General features: G+C 41.9%; 1 protein-coding gene across 1 annotated transcript in view; it reads left to right on the forward strand.

Moving 5' to 3' along the window:
* Window positions 1-22,358, forward strand: part of LOC311257295 (alpha-1,3-mannosyl-glycoprotein 4-beta-N-acetylglucosaminyltransferase B) — a 77,667-nt gene that overhangs the window by 18,545 nt on the left and 36,764 nt on the right. The window contains exons 2-4 of the mRNA XM_084352836.1: window positions 14,669-14,845; window positions 16,706-16,840; window positions 17,259-17,392. Of these exons, the coding sequence (XP_084208962.1) occupies window positions 14,669-14,845; window positions 16,706-16,840; window positions 17,259-17,392 (446 nt within the window). The remainder of the gene's footprint in view (window positions 1-14,668; window positions 14,846-16,705; window positions 16,841-17,258; window positions 17,393-22,358) is intronic.

The following is a 22,358-nucleotide window of genomic DNA, read 5'->3' on the forward strand; positions in this document are numbered from 1 at the left end:
TTTAACCTGTTAGTACCATGCGACGTAGCTACAGCTTTTGGGATTCTTCAATATTGTATTTTGCTTTCTTGTCAAACTTAAATTATAAATTACCAAATACTTTTTAAGTCGGAATTTTTTTTTAAGTTTGGTCCTCTGAGCTAACTCAGCATTTTTGTGCTTCCTTGTATGTGTATTCTGAACCTCACCAATTGCTTATTTTTCACTGGATTGAGTTGATATTTCCAAGAGACCCTAAAGACTCTTGGCAACATGTATTCATTTAAATAGTTTTTGCAGAATGGTTACAGTAATCAAATTAATAACAGGAAGTCATTTTATTTACCAGAGTGAACTATCTAGCATTTAATTTCCTTTCAACCAAACTTTGATTCGGTGTGGTATTTATGTGGTTCTGGCACATCTAGAAGTTATTTGATCCTGCAACTTGCTAAATATAGCTTCGGAGCTGAAAAAAATCCCACTTTTTGGGTTATTTTGGCTGTAGATTTTACAAGAAGTGGGAGCCTGTCTGCTCTGAGCTCAGCCACCGACCATCTCTCTCCACTCACTCACTACAAACTTCCCTGTTCTTTAAAGAGCCCCGCCACACTTATAACAAGCATGCTGGATATCAAGAAAGTCCTAGATTCTACTGTAGTCCATTTCAATTTTAGCAACAGCTTAATTTCTTTAAGTTTAAGCACAAAATTAAGTTATTTGTCAAAATTATAAAACATTGTCAGGAAAGATGATAAAAATACCGAAACACACTGGAGTGGTACTTAAACGCCCAGGTGGAATTGTTGACAGGAGCACTGATTTGTGAAACTTATGCAGCAAAGAATTTTCTAACCATTTGGAGTACTACAAGCTTCAAATATCACCTCTTTTTTAAGTTTAGAATGTCCATTTATTGATTGATTGACTCATGTTGTGTTCACATCACACGAGGCACCATAATGTAGTGCTTCATGCAACAGCAATAGGGAGTTTTGGGTTAAATTTGGCTATCAATAGTAATTAATGATTATCAGGGATAATTATTAATTATGATTAATAAAAAGGTCTAATTTACATTAGATCACCTCAGGGCACCTGCCTTGAAGAAGGGAAAAAATAGCCAATTCACCAAATCAGTCTTAGAAAAAGGTGTTTGTAACTCTGATTAATCATTAACTTAATAACTACAACCAAAATTACCATAACAGCTAGTAATGGTTGAAGGATTTTGGAGTTCTTGACAGAGTAGATGTTGGCAACATTCACTCTTGTACAATATTAAATAGGGAGCATGAAGATTCAAAAGTCTTTTAAAAGTCAAAAGTCAGAGAGGAGACTGGGAACAGTGGGAAGAATATCTTCTGGGGAATAAACTACCTGTGACCTCACTGTCTGTTTCTGGAAGATGCAAAGTCATGTTCCTGTTATCTCTGTCTCTCAGTGTAGATGGAGGAATTAACTTAATTCCTAAGGACTTAGGGTCAGTTGGGAATTGTTCACATCTTCTGAGTGGAGAGGGAGTTTACCTTCCATCAAGGGAGGAGTGTGAATCGGAGTAACCAGAATCACATTGGCTGAACGACTGTGGTGGGGAAAATCGTTCTGACCTACGCCTTAACAATTCCTCTTTGTGTGAGCAAAGATCTAACTCTGCTGAGTGCAGGTCATCTAAATATCGAATGGCTTTCTTATTAGCGCTCTGAACTTCATGGAGAAGACTAGAATTATGCGCTCTTAGGAGTTCTAACTCCTGCTCTAGGGTTGTTTTGCTCTGAACAGCAAGGCTGGTTTGCCTGTGGAAGATCAGAAGCAAACATCTTAACAACTGGTCTTGGGATGCGGTCTGCGCATCACACCTGTCCCTAAGTAGGGACTCTATCTCTTCAATGCACTCACTGAGATTTAACCTGCTATTGACTTCAGGGCAGCCAGGTTTTACACTCTGTGCCAGGGAAGAAATAAATCGCTCTACACAGGGGCTTTCCATTGTTAAACAAGTTGTCCAGCAACACATGTGGTTGGCTATGGTGTTGCTTTGGCAGACACTCTGTAGTGTAGCTTGGGGGAAGTACACTAGCCTAACCAAACTGTGTTATGGCTTACACTATAGAGGGTAGCTTCCTGTGGAGGAGGGGTGGCTCTGGCACAATCTAGTGGCTCTGGGCACACAGATTGGGGCCAATAAAGATAAACACAGTTTACAAGCTAAACTTTGCTCACCAAACTTTCAACATGCACTTACTGGAATGCAGGGTAGTAACAGTCAGGTTATTGTCTCTTAAAGTTGAGTTGTGGTAGTAACAGCTAAGTACAAAACTTCTGTTTCACAGGGCTGGTAGCACGCTGTGGCTCTATCTCCGACTCTACTTCTTACTCAGGCTGAAATGCAAGGCAGTAACAGCCACATATAAACTTCTTTGTATCACAGGGCCGGTGGCACGCTGTGATTAACATGAGGAACACTTAAATTGTCATCAAATTCTGACAGCTTGACTACAATGCATTGAATAGGGGATATTCAAATGCTGAACTGAAATTCTTACAATTTCTACAGAGCACTTTCAACTTGAATCGATAGCAGCAATAGTAAATGGCTCAAAGTGGCAGTTAGTAACCTAAAAGATTTTGCTTAATCAAATGGGTTATAAATTTGATTGATAAATCAATTCTCACCACACTGCAATTGTTTGTAAGTACAAATCAACATCTACTCCTGTAGTAGACTAGTGGGGTTAAATGTAAAGACTTTTGGCTAAGGGGTTCAAGATGTGAGTTTCAAATTTTAGCACTGTCCAAATTATGCTGAAATTAATATTGCACATTTATGAATGATTGCCAACAGTTCACTGCCTCACATAGGGCACCATTAATGTTGTGCTCACATTAGACAAGGCACCATAATGTAGTGCTTCATGCAACAGTAATAGGGAGTTTTGGGTTAAATTTGGCTATCACTAGTAATTAATGATTATCAGGGATAATTAGGGCCCGAGCACGAATCTCGTGCGAGAACCTATTGTATCTGTAAGGATTATTTATTATTATTATTATTATTAGGGCCCGAGCACGAATCTCGTGCGAGGACCTATTGTATCTGTAAGGATTATTTATTATTATTATTATTTTATTTTATTTTTTTTTTTTTTGTCCTTCCCCAAGATCGCATATTTGGCGGCCTGAACATACCCCAAAACTCACCAAACTTGGAACATATGTCACATGTGGCTTATTTTTCAATGGATTGAGTTGAAATTTCCAAGAGACCCTAAAGAAACTTGGCAACATGTATTCATTTAAATAGTTTTTGCAGAATGGTCACAGTAATCAAATTAATAACAGGAAGTCATTTTGTTTACCAGAGTGAACTATCTAGCATTTAATTTCCTTTCAACCAAACTTTGATTCGGTGTAGTATTTATGTGGTTCTGGCACATCTAGAAGTTATTTGATCCTGCATCTTGCTAAATATAGCTTCGGAGCTGAAAAAAATCCCACTTTTAGGGTTATTTTGGCTGTAGATTTTACAAGAAGTGGGAGCCTGTCTGCTCTGAGCTCAGCCACCGACCATCGCTCTCCACTCACTCACTACAAACTTCCCTGTTCTTTAAAGAGCCCCGCCACACTTATAACAAGCATGCTGGATATCAAGAAAGTCCTAGATTCTACTGTAGTCCATTTCAATTTTAGCAACAGCTTTTTTCTTTAAGTTTAAGCACAAAATTAAGTTATTTGTCAAAATTATAAAACATTGTCAGGAAAGATGATAAAAATACCGAAACACACTGGAGTGGTACTTAAACGCCCAGGTGGAATTGTTGACAGGAGCACTGATTTGTGAAACTTATGCAGCAAAGAATTTTCTAACCATTTGGAGTACTACAAGCTTCAAATATCACCTCTTTTTTAAGTTTAGAATGTCCATTTATTGATTGATTGACTCATGTTGTGTTCCCATCACACGAGGCACCATAATGTAGTGCTTCATGCAACAGTAATAGGGAGTTTTGGGTTAAATTTGGCTATCAATAGTAATTAATGATTATCAGGGATAATTATTAATTATGATTAATAATAAGATCTAATTTACATTAGATCACCTCGGGGCACCTGCCTTGAAGAAGGGAAAAAATAGCCAATTCACCAAATCAGTCTTAGAAAAAGGTGTTTGTAACTCTGATTAATCATTAACTTAATAACTACAACCAAAATTACCATAACAGCTAGTAATGGTTGAAGGATTTTGGAGTTCTTGGCAGAGTAGAGGTTGGCAACATTCACTCTTGTGCAATATTAAATAGGGAGCATGAAGATTCAAAAGTCTTTTAAAAGTCAAAAGTCAGAGAGGAGACTGGGAACAGTGGGAAGAATATCTTCTGGGGAATAAACTACCTGTGACCTCACTGTCTGTTTCTGGAAGATGCAAAGTCATGTTCCTGTTATCTCTGTCTCTCAGTGTAGATGGAGGAATTAACTTAATTCCTAAGGACTTAGGGTCAGTTGGGAATTGTTCACATCTTCTGAGTGGAGAGGGAGTTTACCTTCCATCAAGGGAGGAGTGTGAATCGGAGTAACCAGAATCACATTGGCTGAACGACTGTGGTGGGGAAAATCGTTCTGACCTACGCCTTAACAATTCCTCTTTGTGTGAGCAAAGATCTAACTCTGCTGAGTGCAGGTCATCTAAATATCGAATGGCTTTCTTATTAGCGCTCTGAACTTCATGGAGAAGACTAGAATTATGCGCTCTTAGGAGTTCTAACTCCTGCTCTAGGGTTGTTTTGCTCTGAACAGCAAGGCTGGTTTGCCTGTGGAAGATCAGAAGCAAACATCTTAACAACTGGTCTTGGGATGCGGTCTGCGCATCACACCTGTCCCTAAGTAGGGACTCTATCTCTTCAATGCACTCACTGAGATTTAACCTGCTATTGACTTCAGGGCAGCCAGGTTTTACACTCTGTGCCAGGGAAGAAATAAATCGCTCTACACAGGGGCTTTCCATTGTTAAACAAGTTGTCCAGCAACACATGTGGTTGGCTATGGTGTTGCTTTGGCAGACACTCTGTAGTGTAGCTTGGGGGAAGTACACTAGCCTAACCAAACTGTGTTATGGCTTACACTATAGAGGGTAGCTTCCTGTGGAGGAGGGGTGGCTCTGGCACAATCTAGTGGCTCTGGGCACACAGATTGGGGCCAATAAAGATAAACACAGTTTACAAGCTAAACTTTGCTCACCAAACTTTCAACATGCACTTACTGGAATGCAGGGTAGTAACAGTCAGGTTATTGTCTCTTAAAGTTGAGTTGTGGTAGTAACAGCTAAGTACAAAACTTCTGTTTCACAGGGCTGGTAGCACGCTGTGGCTCTATCTCCGACTCTACTTCTTACTCAGGCTGAAATGCAAGGGAGTAACAGCCACATATAAACTTCTTTGTATCACAGGGCCGGTGGCACGCTGTGATTAACATGAGGAACACTTATTGTCATCGAATTCTGACAGCTTGACTACAATGCATTGAATAGGGGATATTCAAATGCTGAACTGAAATTCTTACAATTTCTACAGAGCACTTTCAACTTGAATCGATAGCAGCAATAGTAAATGGCTCAAAGTGGCAGTTAGTAACCTAAAAGATTTTGCTTAATCAAATGGGTTATAAATTTGATTGATAAATCAATTCTCACCACACTGCAATTGTTTGTAAGTACAAATCAACATCTACTCCTGTAGTAGACTAGTGGGGTTAAATGTAAAGACTTTTGGCTAAGGGGTTCAAGATGTGAGTTTCACATTTTAGCACTGTCCAAATTATGCTGAAATTAATATTGCACATTTATGAATGATTGCCAACAGTTCACTGCCTCACAAAGGGCACCATTAATGTTGTGCTCACATTACACGAGGCACCATAATGTAGTGCTTCATGCAACAGTAATAGGGAGTTTTGGGTTAAATTTGGCTATCACTAGTAATTAATGATTATCAGGGATAATTAGGGCCCGAGCACGAATCTCGTGCGAGAACCTATTGTATCTGTAAGGATTATTATTAGGGCCCGAGCAAGAATCTTGTGCGAGGACCTATTGTATCTGTAAGGATTATTTATTATTATTATTATTAGTATTACTAGGGCCCGAGCACGAATCTCGTGCGAGGACCTATTGTATCTGTAAGGATTATTTATTATTATTATTATTATTATTTATTTTTTTTTTTTTTTTTTTGTCCTTCCCCAAGATCGCATATTTGGCGGCCTGAACATACCCCAAAACTCACCATGTAGAGGTGGGTGCAATTCATCGATTTGGCGATGCATCGCGATGCTTCACGTGACGATTCTGCATCGATTAATTAACGTCGATGCTTTGCTAGGTCCGCGCATTTAGACAGAAGGCGTCAAATTGGCGGACCAAAACAGACCGCCAATTTGCCGCCCTTTGAGCCCTTAAGTTTAAGCACAAAATTAAGTTATTTGTCAAAATTATAAAACATTGTCAGGAAAGATGATAAAAATACCGAAACACACTGGAGTGGTACTTAAACGCCCAGGTGGAATTGTTGATTTTCAAACCATTTGGAGTACTACAAGCTTCAAATATAACCTCTTTTTTAAGTTTAGAATGTCCGTTTATTGATTGATTGACTCATGTTGTGTTCACATCACACGAGGCACCATAATGTAGTGCTTCATGCAACAGTAACAGGGAGTTTTGGGTTAAATTTGGCTATCAATAGTAATTAATGATTATCAGGGATAATTATTAATCATGATTAACAAGATCTAATTTACATTAGATCACCTCGGGGCACCTGCCTTGAAGAAGGGAAAAAATAGCCAATTCACCAAATCAGTCTCAGAAAAAGGTACTAAACTGTTTGTAACTCTGATTAATCATTAGTGCACTCACTTAGTGCACATGAACTCTTCACAGCAGTGCAGCTGATGCCTTATCCCCTACACACATGAAGCAGCCAGGAAGCCGGCTCGCTGTGTGTAGCGACACACAAGTGTGGCGATTTTCCGTTACGGTTGATGCAGTCTGAAAGGCACAGGTGAAAGCAAAGACGGCATATTGGGGGACAGAAATATCGTCTCTGATACGGGATTGCTGTGTGTAAGCGGCTAATATTACTACACAGACACAAACAAACCGTTAGCCTGTGGCTACATCTAGCCGCTAACGTCACCTCCCAGATAACAGGTTGGGCTTTTGGTCCCATATATAAAGGGACATATTTCTAACTATTCGGTTTCAGACTAAAGGACCGTGGAAAATGCGCAGTCTGTAACTATTCAGTGTTACACAGCAGTAGACTAAGTTACATGTTTGCAGCTAACGCTACTTTGCACGTTTGGTCACTCCGAGTCCTCGTGATCTCATATGATTTTCAAATCAAGCTCTAAACATGACCTGTAGTGTTTTCTTACCTGGTTACTAGGAAATGACCCATGTCAGCATCTGTTTTCAGTCCCAATTCAAGTTGAAGCTGCCTCCATGAGCCGAATGCGTATCCGATGTGTAGTCGGCTGCCAGCCCGGCTTTGGTCATAATTTCGTTTCGACTCACGACATGCCGCTGATAAAACCTTTGTTTTCTGCTTAGTATGACTTTTTAGTGGACTTTGTGTGGTGGTGGGTTGTTTGCGGGCCGTAGCAGAAACCATTACTACCCAATCACTAGTTTGGTCCACCGCGCTTGTCTTCTTCACGTATCCAAGTCGAAAGCCGTCGAGGATGCGCATTCAGCGTCATCTTACGTCCGCAGGACTGTGCGGGTAATTCGGACACCTAATTGCAGTACATTATGCAGCACACAGCCTGTTCAAGGCAATGGAGAGATACTTGGGTGGGCTCATTCTTTTTGGCTTTGAACGCTTCATCACCCATTAGCATTAAAAAACTTAAAATGCATGTTTATTTTTTCACAAATCCTGCCCCAAGTTCCTTTAATAACTACAACCAAAATGACCATAACAGATGGTAATGGTTGAGGATTTTGGAGTTCTTGACAGAGTAGAGGTTGGCAGCATTCACTCTTGTACAATATTAAATAGAGAGCATGAAGGTTCAAAAGTCTTTTATTTAACACAAAGATGAAAACACTCTAACATGTACTATATACAGGTGTGTGTGTGTGTGTGTGTGTGTATGAGACGTGATACCAGGTTAAAGAATATGGTTAGTTGGATGCAAAGATCCTGAGTCTGTGTGAAGCATAATTCAACTTGCGTCAAATTAACCGTGTAGCAAAGTGTTGTGCTCACATCACACGAGGCACCATAATGTAGTGCTTCATGCAACAGTAATAGGGAGTTTTGGGTTGAATTTGGCTATCAATAATAATTAATGATTATCAGGGACAATTATTAATTATGATTACTAATAAGATCCAATTTACATTAGATCACCTCGGGGCACCACCCTTGAAGAAGGGAAAATATAGCCAATTCACCAAATCAGTCTCAGAAAAGGTACTAAACTATTTGTAACTCTGATTAATAATTAACTTAATAACTAAAACCAATATTACCATAACAGCTAGTAATGGTTGAAGGATTTTGGAGCTCTTGACAGAGTAGAGGTTGGCAACATTCACTCTTGTACAATATTAAATAGACAACATGTGGGTTAAAAAGTCTTTTATTCAACACAAAGATGAAAACACACTAACTAACATGTACTATATACAGGTGTGTGTGTGTGTGTGTGTGTGTGTGTGTGTGTGTGTGTGAGTGTGTGTCTGGCAGAACAAAGAAACAATGGTGGTCACTGATATCACATGTGGGTGTGATATGCTCCAGGCTCAAGGAGTGTGTGTGTGTGTGTGTGTGTGTGTGTGTGTGACGGGATGCCAGGTTATAGAAGATGGTTAGTTGCATGCAAAGACCCTGAGTCTGTGTGAGCATTATTTGACTAACGTCTAATTAGCTGTCTAGGAGAGCAAACTACCAATAATCTGACCTGAGATCACAATAACACTCAAACAGTGGACACACATAAATTGAACACATATGCATTACATCAACCAGAGTTTAAAGTCCTGTGCTTAGCCGTGCTATGCTATGCTATCTAAGCCCAGTTCAACGTTACCAGTCTTTGAAGAAAAGGTGCTGGTGGTTGCAGCGTTGGGATTCCAGTGTTGAATGCTGCTCTTGCTGTGCAAGGGCTGATGAAAGTCGGTTCGCTCCTGTCCTTTGCAAGGATAGCAGCTCAGTGCTAACTTGCTTGGTGTTCCTCAGATCGTGATGTTAGCTGGCAAGCATTGCGTCGCAGCTGCTGGTGCTAACTGATCAGGAATACTGGCAGGACCTCGTGTCGCTGCAGTGGGGAGAAGTTCTTTGGGCCTGCTGCAAATGAAGCTTGCAGCTCTCCGCAGCTGTTGAAATCCACAATGAATGACTTCATCTGTGGGTCCCAACAAAAGCAAACTACCAATAACCTGGCCTGAGATCACAATAACACCAAAACAGTGAACAAACACATAGATTGAACAGATGTGCATTACATTAACCAGAGTTAAAAGTCCTGTGCTTAGCCGTGCTATGCTATGCTATCTAGGTCCAGTTCAACGTTACCAGTCTTTGAAGAAAAGGTGCTGGTGGTTCCTTGAGCCAAGCAGGAGAAGGTTGGGATTCCAATGTTGAACGATGCTGTTCTTGCTGTGCAAGATCTGACGAAAGACAGCAGATGGAGGAACCTGGTCACTCCTTTCCTAGTTAGCAGCTCAGTGCTAACTTGCTTGGTGTTTCTCAGATTGTGAAGTTAGCTGGCAAGCATTGCGTCGCAGCTGCTGGTGCTAACTGATCAGGAATACTGGCAGGACCTCGTGTCGCTGCAGTGAGGAGAAGTTCTTTGGGCCTGCTGCAAATGAAGCTTGCAGCTCTCCGCAGCTGTTAGGCCCAGAAGAAGAGATCTTGAGGGCAGGCAGCCCCGTGGGGGGGAGATGGAGAGGAGCCCTTGAGGATAAGAAGTTGGAGGAGAAGAGAGGCCTGAGGAGAAGAGAGAGAACAAGGAAGGCGCTGGAGTTTTGACTCTCTGATCAGAGGGGGGTCTGTCACCCTGACCAATAGTAGCTCAAAGCTGAATTTTGCACCTAGGTGTGAAGAATGGGGAATTCTGGGACACTGAGTTCAGTTCAGAGTCCATTTTGAAATCCACAATGAATGACTTCATCTGTGGGTCCCAACAAAAGCAAACTACCAACAACCTGGCCTGAGATCACAATAACACCAAAACAGTGAACAAACACATAGATTGAACAGATGTGCACTACATCAACCAGAGTTAAAAGTCCTGTGCTTAGCCGTGCTATGCTATGCTATCTAGGTCCAGTTCAATGTTACCAGTCTTTGAAGAAAAGGTGCTGGTGGTTCCTTGAGCCAAGCAGGAGAAGGTTGGGATTCCAATGTTGAATAATGCTGTTCTTGCTGTGCAAGATCTGACGAAAGACAGCAGATGGAGGAACCTGGTCACTCCTTTCCTAGTTAGCAGCTCAGTGCTAACTTGCTTGGTGTTTCTCAGATTGTGGAGTTAGCTGGCAAGCATTGCGTCGCAGCTGCTGGTGCTAACTGATCTGGAATACTAGCAGGACCTTGTGTCGCTGCAGTGAGGAGAAGTTCTTTGGGCCTGCTGGAAATGTAGCTGGCAGCTCTCAGCAGCTGTTAGGCCCAGAAGAATCAAGAAGAAGAGATCTTGAGGGCAGGCAGCCCCGTGGGGAGAGAGGTGGAGAAGCCCTTGGAGAAGAGAACTCGAGGAGAATAGAGAGAACATGGGAAGGAGCTGGAGTTTTGACTATCTTGTCAGAAGGGGGTCTGTCACCCTGACCAATAGTAGCTCAAAGCTGAATTTGCACCTAGGTGTAAAGACTGGGGAATTCTGGGAAACTGAGTTCAGTTCAGAGCCCATTTTGAAATCCACAGTGAACGACTTCATCTGTGGGTCCCAACACTCATCTAACAAAATCCAGTTGCACTGACATATTTTCAAACGCTTACTTCAAATACTGGTATGTGCGATTAATATCGATCACAAAACTTGCAATTAATTTGATACATTTTTCTTAAATGCTTTACAACTCAGGTTGTAACCTCTCATGACGGCATACAAAATCATCACAAATATGTGGCCTGCTTAATGTTTTTCTTGCAAAGGTATTTATACAGTCATTAAATAAGATAAAATAAAATAAATAAAAGACACTTGCAACTGCTGCGTTGGTCTTGAACAAGAAAATTAACTTTAAGCTTACTCTATCGTTGCATTACCCTCACAGTTAAGTTCCGCCTTTTTTGTACCATCAACATCAAGCTATTGATTAACAGTAAGAAAATCGATTTTTGTGAGTAGATTCTGAATCACGGGAGAATGTCGTTTATGTTAATAGATTTTTTTAGTTTTACATAGATGGATTCTTTTACTCCTCTTTCAAACCATCTGTCTTCTCTGGCCAAGATGTTTACATTGTTGTCCTCAAAGGACTGATTTTTCTCCCTCAGATGTAAGTGGACAGAAGGGACTTGACCAGAGGAGTCGGCCCTCCTGTGTTGTGCCATTCAACATCTTGGCCAGAGAAGACAGATGGTTTGAAAGAGGAATATTAGAATCCATCTACGTCAAACTGGAATAACCGTCTTTGAACAGAGGAGATGGCCTACGACATTACTTATCATCCACCTAGACAGTGACTATGCAGTCAGACCAGAGACAGGAAAGAGCCAGACTCTACAGCATGACAATACACAGAAAATCTGTGCCCCTCAAGGCCAAGCAAGGCCATAAAACTTGACTCATCCAGCTCAGAGTGTTTACTCTAGAGAGACTATGATGATCGACAGGTTGGACAAGCTGACGGGTGAATTACAGCTGTTAAAGAAGCGAATACTGGCAGCTTCACCGAGCTAAAAACCACTGACAACAGCTAACAGTGGGCCTTATCTTATAGTCATCATGACCAGATACTTCCCCTGCAAAGTCAGCCAGCCACCAATGCCGACCACAGATACCAGACCACACCAAGGCCAGCAACAACATCCTGTCAATATGAATCTCATTCACTCAAGCCCACAACCAGCCATATGTTGTTGCATGAGAACCTACCGGGTCCCTACACCTACCATTCCTGATCTTGTTAGGAAGGATTCTGGTGAGTTTGCACAACTGAAGGTTGCTCTTGACAATCTGCTCCTGTCAAAGTTTCAGATCTTGATGGACCATCTAAAACTAGATGAAGCCTGCCTGATAGCTAATGCATACTTTAACTCTGCAACCCCCCTACACTGACACTGTGGTATCTTTGTCAGAGAATTTTGGTCAGCCCCACTGGCGAAAATCACCAATGCCATGGATGCACCTGACATCAGACGTGGGGCACGGAGGCCTTTGAAAGGTTTGCATTGCAGATAAGTGCCCTGGTTGGTATGCTGATGACCATCGGTCAAGATGGAGGGGTGGAAATGGGATATGGTTCTCATGTGTCACGGCTCCTTAGTAAGCTGCCAGCTGAGATGAGGTCTGAGTTTCGGGGACACGTGCCACCAGCCAGGATTGGTGTGTAACCTCATAGACATCTCTGAGTAGCTGCAGTTGGAAACATGGTGTCAATATAGTGATAGCCAAGTCAGAAACCAAGGGCAGAGAGAGAGAGAGAGAGCTATACAGAAGCCAGAGCACTGGCAAGAGTCAAAGCTAGCTCCCTGTGCGACCACCATACTCCATGGCTCAGAGGATGTGTCAGCCAAGCAGTCCATTGACTCAGCTACTGGTAAGCCACCTGTGTAGAACAAGAAGAAAGGACCACCTAAAGCCTACTGTCCTTACTGTGAAATGGAGGATCATTACCGCAGCCACTTTCAAATGCTTTGATGAAATCCAGATCATAGACTGGATCAAGACAAATTTGCATTGTTGGCAATGTGGAAGATCACATCAAGCAACACCATGTACTCTGAAAAAATCCTACAGCATACGTCAAGGTAAACACCTTCAGTTATTGCATGAAGTCAACATGTGTAAAGGAGGGCACCTGCCTGGTTAGCTCAGCCACTGAAACCCTTCACCTAGATCGACCTTCTGACTCCCCCTCATTGTCCTCAAAGTCATCAGAGACCTCCTCAAGCATGGTGACAAGACTGTGACAGTACTCAAATACGCAGTATTAGATCTTGGCTCTGATCGCACTATGCTGCTCTCAGCAGCAGCTCAGCAACTTCGTCTAACTGAGACCCCAGAAGGCCTTTCCCTGAGAACCATCCGTCAGGACATCCAAACACTGCACGGTCCTGAGTTTCCTTCCAGGTCTTTCCCCTAATGCAGCCACAGACATCCTTCCAGATAGTCAAAGCCTTCACTGCCCAATGCTTTGGGCTAGCAGAACATAAATGGTCATACTTGAGCAGAGGTACAAGCACCTCAAAGACTTGCCTCTGCACCCCTTCAGCTGTGTTTCACCCTCTTTGCTAATTGGAGCTGACCACCCTTAACTTAAAAGCCCCACAGAGCCTGTGCGCTTAGGACCACCAGGAGGGCCAGCTGCCGTCCGGACATGACTAGGATGGATGCTGCAAAGACCAACAAGGACTCTTGAGTCACATTTAAAGCCTAACCAATGCCTCTTTACATCCCTCAGCCCCCTGTCAGTGGAATTGCAGAGGAATGTGGAGAATCATTGCCTATTTGCATCTTTTATCATGGCCAGATCACATGTAGCCCCAACAACCAGAGTTTCTCCTCCTACCTCCAGATAAGTGGCCATTGTTAAACACTACAGACCACCACAGGATGTCACAGAGCTAAAACGATTCACTATTTGTGGTTTGGCTATCACCTACTCCGGACCACCGCTCCCAGACAGCACACAGTTCCATACTTGGAGGAAATTGGTGGATGCCACAGCTAAGGAGCTTCATGGGCTGGCACAAAGGGTGGAGAAAGGGAGCTCAGGGATAATAATAGTTGTTGGATTGAGCCAGTAATGGAGTATTCCCTCCTCTGCCGCTTCACACCTCTCCTGTCCCTGCCTGAACATGTGTTCTTTGTCGTAGAAGTCCTGGTTCCGCAAAACCTCCTCCTCCTGGCGACTCAGCACTCCTGAATCCTGAGCTAGTGGTGTAAACAACTACACTCACCCCACTTAGCTGCATGGCGAACTGAGCTAACTAGCATCTATCAGTGGTTGGTGACATTCATGTTGCAACCGTCCCCTGATCCTGATATTTTAGTTCCAGCTCTATGTGACTAAGCAACTAATGAAAACTTGGTTGATTAGGTCTTTAACGGATTAGTTGACTTTTAGGGGCCAACTTTAGTTTTGACATCACAACCTGACAGCTTGTTTAAGGGTACAGTTTCTGGGACATGTGCATTCCTCTGTGGAATAAGCATTTTTAAAATTCCACTGTAATCATATAGCAACTTTTTCTCACTTTCTACAATATAGAACTATTAAGTTGAAGCCCTGGTGATAATTGAAATGTCTGCACTATGAATAGAGTGGCAGTTGACTTGCAGGCACTGAAATGTCAATTGCTATGCAAAGATGCCAAAATGTTGCTAAATCCAGCTCCTCAAATATGACTTTTTAACGCTTTTTGGAATCTGCATTGTTAGTTGAATAAAACAAGCAATTTAACTACTTTTAATAAAATCAAAGAAACTCTTTACTTTTCTGTGTTTATTTCAATGTCTCCAGGTTCCACAGTATTGCCAGAGCTGCAGACTCTGCACAAGCGTCTCTTAGTAGCTGAGGAGCTGGGAGGGCAGGTTAGGAGGGATCTCAGCAGCATCCTGGAACAGCTGAGGAACATCTCTAAAGCTGCCAACATCACGCATCCGACCAGTAACACCACCACCAACGCCACCTCCACAGGTCGTGTTTTAACCTAAAGTATAACGCCTTTCGCAGGCAAATTTGAAAAACTTCTGTTACATACCATATGATGCTAACTGTTCACCTACTCAGAACTCTTACATTATACCTCAATTTCTGATACTGTACATAGCACTAATGATGTGGCAATTACTATTAAATCGGTGTAATTGCATCACAGGCATGGCTGCATTACTCTGTTAGGGGGCAAAAGTTGTTGTTGGGCACTTATTCATCCCTTCCTACCACTACTACCATCACTTCACCCCATTCTCCCACTGTAGTACCTATTAGCTACAGTTTACCACCTGGCCACATATTTCAGTGTCTGTCAATTTGTACTTATTTTATTTATACACGTTTATTTGGTAATATTCACACATTCACATGAACACAATATAAACGTATGTAATACAGTTACTAATAATGATAATGCTTAACTTAGTTTGCACCTCTCATACAGTAAATTCAGTTAAAGTGCTTTCCAAAACAAAAAGAAAAAAGCAGACCATGTTTTAAAATATTAAGATAAAAAGTGGAAGTGAAATAATAAAGTTTCATAAATAGAATAAAAGAAGACATTTTAATAATAAATGTAGTACTATTTGTTATCATTACAATAACCACTTCCACCACTATCTTAATAATTGCATTTGTAATCCCATAAGACTGACTAGAAGTGTCAATAAAGCAAAAGGAATTGCAGTAGTTATAACAGATTCTAGCTAAATGCAATTTTTAAGCTGCTTAAAAGCTTTTGTTGTCATTCAGATTTAGTTGCAGAGAATTCTCAGTCCCAGGTCATTAACACATTTATAAAATGGGACTCATTAAATGTATCCTAAAACTAACTGCAAGGTGTAGAAACTTAACAAGGGCAGTGACGTGAGCTTTTTTTCTTTGTTCCAGTTAAAACTGGCAGCAGCAGCATTCTGTATTTGAACTGTAATCAATTTAATGACTTTTTGGGGTGAACAGTGAATAAAGCGTTGCACTTAAAGTATGTGCAAACTGCTCTGCCTCTCTTGGAGAAAGAGAAGGTCTGCATTGGAAATAAAATCTTTAAATGATGTTTGGCTGATTGCTTTAAAGTTAGATCCTTAAATAAGAACCAGAGGTTTTGGACCAAATACAAGGACCTCTGTTTTGTCTTGATTCAGCTGGAACAAATCATGGGGATTTCATAAATGTAGGTCAGAGATGCAGCTTTCAATTAAATAAATGGGAATCAACAGCTATAAAGAATTGACAGGCACCTTCATACCAGGACAGAGCCTTGAAGCACCCAAGATGGAATGCTTGTTCTTTGTGATGAGAACCTTTAAACTGATACAAAAATACAGGGATGTTGCAATACCAAAATCAGAATTGCTTCCATTACTACCTAAAATGCTTGATTGGTACCAATCCAATACCTTGTTGGTTACTTATTAGAAATGGGACCCTGCTACTTTTCAGTACCCCAGGACTCCTCCATAAGTTAAGATTAAGTTATAGTGCAGGCCCACCTTAGTGGTGCAAATTACCAAAAATCCATTGACATGCAAGGAACCTGAAGATTTGGGTTTTTCCGGTTTTCCCACTGAGTAATCTGGCCTTTCGTTCACAGGTACCATTTAGTGCTTTTGTGCTGTTGCACATTTTTGGGGCATTTTAAACCTTAACTACAGACAGTGGAGAGACAACAGGAAATTAAGGAGAGAAAGACGCATCAAAGGTCCCTGGCTGGATTTGAACTGAGGGCATTGCAGTTCATGGTCGATGCCTTAATCCCTAAATTATGGGGCACCATGTTCTTGCACCTTATAGATAGATTGTGAACTCTTGCATTTCCCTCTCCCCATTCCCTCCTATGGACAGAAACAATAAGGCAGCCAGGTGGTTCAGACCGACAGATGTTCCTCCTGGCCAACATTTACCTCTACATGCCCCACCTCAGACAACATCCTGGCAGTCTCCTACCTAATGTAGTCCTGGGAAAGGGCCGCCTTGGAGGTATGGAACACTTACACAGCACCCCTATAAAAACCCACACTCTTGCTATTATACCATTATATAAAACCCTTATGACTCTTTTTATGTCAGCTTCATTTGAAGGATTCAAGATTTAATTTCCAAACCAAGTTGTAGCTGTCTGAATATTTGTCATTAGAGGTACAAATAGCGCACAATTTCCTAAGAACACAGCAGTTTTGAACATGCCTCGCCCACACATCACCTCACACACTATCAGGAAGGAGTGGTCATCAAATCAGCAGATGCCAGTCTTATCTTTGCCAAATGAAAGCATGCAGAGCACTGTTAACTGCTCTGCTTTCTTTATCATTGTGTGTGTGTGTGTGTGTGTGTGTGTGTGTGTGTGTGTGTGTGTGTGTGTGTGTGTATGTGTGTGTGTGTGTGTGTCTTTCCACAGTGTCCATTGTGATTGGGATTCCTACAGTGAAGCGTGAGAAGCAGAGCTACCTGGTCAACACACTCAGCTCTCTGTTCTACAGCCTGACTGCCTCGCAATGGCAAGACCTCCTCGTAATTGTCTTCGTTGCTGAGGTTACACACATACACACACGCACTCACACACACACACATGCACTCAGACACGCACACACACACTCACATACACACAAACACATGCTGACCTTTAACTCTTGAACCACTAATATGTTTGTATACTAAATAAGAAGCTAGAGTAAGTGAGAAGTTAGCTTAGCTTGTGTGTTTAGTTGTTGTATAGATTAAAGCAGCGAGATATAACATGCTAATTAATGAGCTTAAGGTGACCGAAGCTAACCCCCAGCTGGCATTAGCTTCATATTTAGCATACAGACATAAGAGTGATCGTCTCATCTAACTCTGCAATAGAGCAAATATGCATTTTTCCTCAAATGTCTAGTCAGTGTTAGCAAATTGGTTTGATACTTTTCTGTATTCTTTAGGTGTCACCCAGTGTCATAAATATCTGCCAAAGTATTACACATGTAATTAAAGCTGGGGTTGGTTATTCTGTTCCAAGGCATTTTTTATTATATTTGCTTTAATCTCTTAATATCCAGACGGCAATCAAAATAATTTATGCTTTGGGAAGAACAGGAAAAAAATCCAGGGTCTGTGGCAGTGACAGGGCTGTAATAATTTCATCCAATTAATTTTAGCTGCCCGAAGATATTGTATGGACAGCCTACCTGTCTATCAACCTGTCCTTACCTGCCCACCCTATGCTGGCTACCCCACCAGTCAGTGCGCGTAACCGGTGTCTATTCAACGCACTGCTGGAGCTGTGGTGAAGTGAGCTCATTGTTTATAGACAAGAATGACAGAAAGTACAGCCACACTTCATTATCAGCTGCTTGCACTGCCAAATACAGCAAGAAAAGACAGACCGAACCTTGAGAAGGCTACAAACAAAAAGAAGATGGTTAGCTCAAGAGGTGAAATGATAGTCAACATTAGAGTGGCTGTTCAACGATGGCGACAACTAATGGAGTCGATGTCCTGAAAACTGATGCCATGGTACCTGTGTCTCTGTTGGACAGGTAATGAGCTGGCTTATTTTGGTTGGGGGAAATGTATAATTACTCTGCATTATGTAGTCAGCGTAGCTAACGTTAGCTCCTTATGTTGCTGTCGTATGTATTAGCCCATCATTAGCATCGCCAGCTTGTAGCTAATGTTAGCTAGCTAGCTATAATAGACTACTGCCGTTTGAAACATATTTACATGTAACGTTACCGTTTACATGCAGGCCAACGTTTACATGTACTGTGGATCTAATCCATATACTGTTCACACGCGTACTGCTACCCTGGGCTGTTTGGACACTAGCCACCCTTACGAAAAAGAAGTTTATTCAAGTGTGCTATTAGTATACTTCTTTTAAACTAAAAAATAAGAATGATAAGTATGCTTTCAGTTTACTTTTCATGTACTAATCAGAGATATACTTAACAAAATTATACTTAAGTATACTTGGCTTATACTGACAAGTATACAGAAAAGTCTAAGTATATTTGGCCTATACTTGTACTTAATCTTTTGATCGAGATATACTTAAGAAGTATTCTTGCCTTATATAGAGAGTTCAAGTATACTTGGCTTGTAGTTGTGCTTAGTCTTATGATAGAGTAGCCTATTGAATACTTTTGCGCACATATTGGCTTCTTTGAGGTAGTACTGGGGTGGAACAGCTTAGAGTAAATAGTACACAAGTGGAACTGAAACTGATCTTATATGTACACAGTGTTATGTAGGTTAGCACAAAGGTAGCAAGCAGGTAGACAGATCTACACTGTAAAAAATGTCAGTAGATTTTACGGTAAAAAACTGAAAACTACTACAGCTACTACAGTAAAACAATTCTCAAAAGGTTAAATAATATGTTTAGAACAGCGAAACACCGTAACTATATGTAACAGTCAAAACTGTAAATTTTGCACTGTTAAATACTCCTGCACTTTATAACAGAAAGATGCCGTATTTTACGTTACAGTCAATACTGTAATTTTTGCATTTTTTTGCATTCAAATAGCAACGTTTGCATCTTTGCTGTCCAATCAGCGCACTGCGCTCAGCTCCGCCTATTTTAGCTCCACGATTCACGGCGCTTCATTCTAGTCACGTTGCTGTTGAATGACATCGACCCGCTAACGTCTCCGTCACGAAGCGAAGCAAGCCCAAGCCTACTGCTGATTCACAGTAAGTACATTCAATGTTTTTATTTTCTGATCGAATGGTCATACATTTTATACTTCCATTCCAGGAAGAAAATTTGTTCTTTATTTTACTCAGGTTGGATTCAAAGATGGCGCCGGTTTGTCTGGCAGGCCGTCTAACGCTGGCAATTTTTGTGTTTGTTCTGTTATTGACGTCTGTCCCGAGGACCATTAACTCTCTGCTGGTATATAATCGCCAGGAGTTATTAAAAATCAAAACTTAAAAATCTGCAAACTTTCTGGCGAATTATGGCCGGGGTGAACAAAAAACTTTTACTCCGCCGCTCCGAGCGGATATCCCCGCACACCTGCTCCGGGCTGGAGCTCAATTTCCCCGGAGGCGTAGACGCAGAGGAATGCGTAGTGGCCGGCTAGTCAGGATTAAAGCCTGGCTAGCCTCCTCGTCCAGGACAGCTCGGTTTCCCTGGAGCTATTTACAGGAACATGGAGCCTGTCATCGGCAGTTTGTCTCCCGCCGCGCCCTCGTTCAGGTCAGCACCTGGCTGGTACCTGTTGTTGGCCCGCATGAGGAGCTTCATGCCGTGCGCCCTCGACTACCTCGCCTCCTCCGGCGCCCTGGTGGAGTGAGCCAGCGGAACCTCAAGCCGCTGAGCCGGACAGCTCACGCGGCCGATATTCCGGCGGCTTCGACTTCGACTAGATGTGCGCTGGTAAGCGCAAGATCGGTGATGAACAAGACTTTCATTCTCCAAGACTTTTTCACCTCACACGCTTTAGATGTACTTTTTTTGACTGAGACCTGGATAAATGTGGGTGAGTCAGCCGCCTTCATAGAGCTTCTGCCTCCTGATTGTACTTTTATTAATTCACCGAGGACATCTGGTCGTGGAGGAGGAACTGTTCTTAAAAACTGCCTCTATTGCAAGCCTTTACCGCTTATGTCGTTTTCCTCCTTTGAACTGAGCCTGTTTGAACTGGGTTGGCCGGACCCAGTACTATGTGCGTTTTGTTACCGGCCACCTAAATATAACAGAGACTTCATAAAAGACCTCTCTGAATTTTTGGCTGGTGTTATGACTAACTATGACAGGATTTTATGTGTTGGTGTTTTTAACGTGCATGTCTGCTGCCCTTCTAAGCCATTGGCTAAAGACTTTTTAGACTTGGCTGACGCTTTTAACCTTGTACAATATGTTTCTGGACCCACACATGAACATGGACACACGTTAGACCTTGTTTTATCACACAATTTGCCTATTTCAAATGTTCAGTTATGTGACGCAGTGTTCTCTGACCACATGCCTGTTTTATTTGATTTTAATTTGCCCTGTCATAATTTAAAACCGTGTGCTCCTATGCGCCACTGCCGCATGCTGAAACCCTCCACCGCTGCTCAGTTTTCTTCTGCATTTTTCGCTGAAAATCAGCTTGACACAAGACCCTCTGCCCTCCTTGACACTGAGCAACTAACTATAACCTTTCTTTCCACCTGTGCCAGCACTCTTGACACTGTCGCTCCTCTAAAAATTATGCGCCCCAGACCCAAATCGGTTACATGCTGCTATTTCGACATTGCCGCTATTTACACAGTGACCTCTAATTGTCGGAATAGCGGCATTAAAGTTATTTTTCAAGCGTCCCACTATTTCGACATTGTTTTTTGTCATTGTGGGAGACATGTCAGAATAGAGGCATGTCTAAATAGAGGGATGTCAGAATAGCGGGATGTCGGAATATCGGGCGGACCCCCCCAAATCTGACCCATGGCTGAATGTTACCACCCGTGCAGCAAGGTGCGAGTGCAGGAGAGCTGGGCGCAGGTGGAAAAAAGATAAGCTTCATGTGTCTTATGATATTCTTAAAGAAAGCTGGAGAAAATATCAAAAAACTGTCAAAGCAGAAAAAACTTATTGATAAGGTTGCAACCATCAGAACTCATATTTCACCCCCCTCTTTTGACCCTTCCATACCCGTCACTTGCTCAACTGTCTTAAATCGGTTTGAGCCTGTGTCGCTTTCAACTCTCACAAAAATTGTCACTCAACTTAAACCCTCCTCCTGTCCCACAGACATTGTTCCTCCTCACCTCTTTAAAGAGGTCTGGGAGACTATTGGACTTAATGTCCAAAAAATCATAAACAGCAGTCTTGCTTCAGGTGTGGTCCCAGCCTATTTTAAAGAAGCAGCTGTGGAACCCCTGTTAAAGAAACCAAATCTAGACACTTCAGTCCTTTCTAATTATAGACCCATCTCAAAGCTTCCATTTATCTCTAAAATCTTAGAGAAAACGGTACTTGTACAACTGCAGTCCTTTTTAGAAGTACATGGCATTCTTGAGATTTTTCAGTCTGGTTTTAAAGCTTACATAGCACTGAGTCTGCACTTTTAAAGGTTTTTAATGATCTTTTATTAACTACTGACTCCGGTGATTCTGCCATTCTTATGCTTTTAGACCTTACTGCGGCTTTTGACACAGTTGACCACACAATTCTCATTTCCCGTCTTGAGCACTGTGTGGGTATCAGGGATGCTGCCTTGGAGTGGTTCCGATCATATCTGTCTGAGAGATGCTTTTCAGTAAGGCTTGGTGACTCTGCATCGTCTTCTGCCCCCCTGTCTTGCGGAGTTCCCCAAGGCTCTATTCTTGGGCCCATCCTCTTTTCCTTATACATGCTCCCCCTCGGTTTAATTTTTAAAAAACATGGCATCTCCTACCATTTTTATGCGGACGACTCCCAAATATACCTGCCGCTGAAGAGAAACAATAAGAGCTCCATGATACCCTTACTAGAGTGCCTAAAAGATGTTAAGGCATGGATGGCTTTTAATTTTTTAAACTTAAATGA

Source organism: Pagrus pagrus (assembly GCF_965226575.1).
Source record: "Pagrus pagrus genome assembly, chromosome: 5".
Taxonomy (NCBI): domain Eukaryota; kingdom Metazoa; phylum Chordata; class Actinopteri; order Spariformes; family Sparidae; genus Pagrus; species Pagrus pagrus.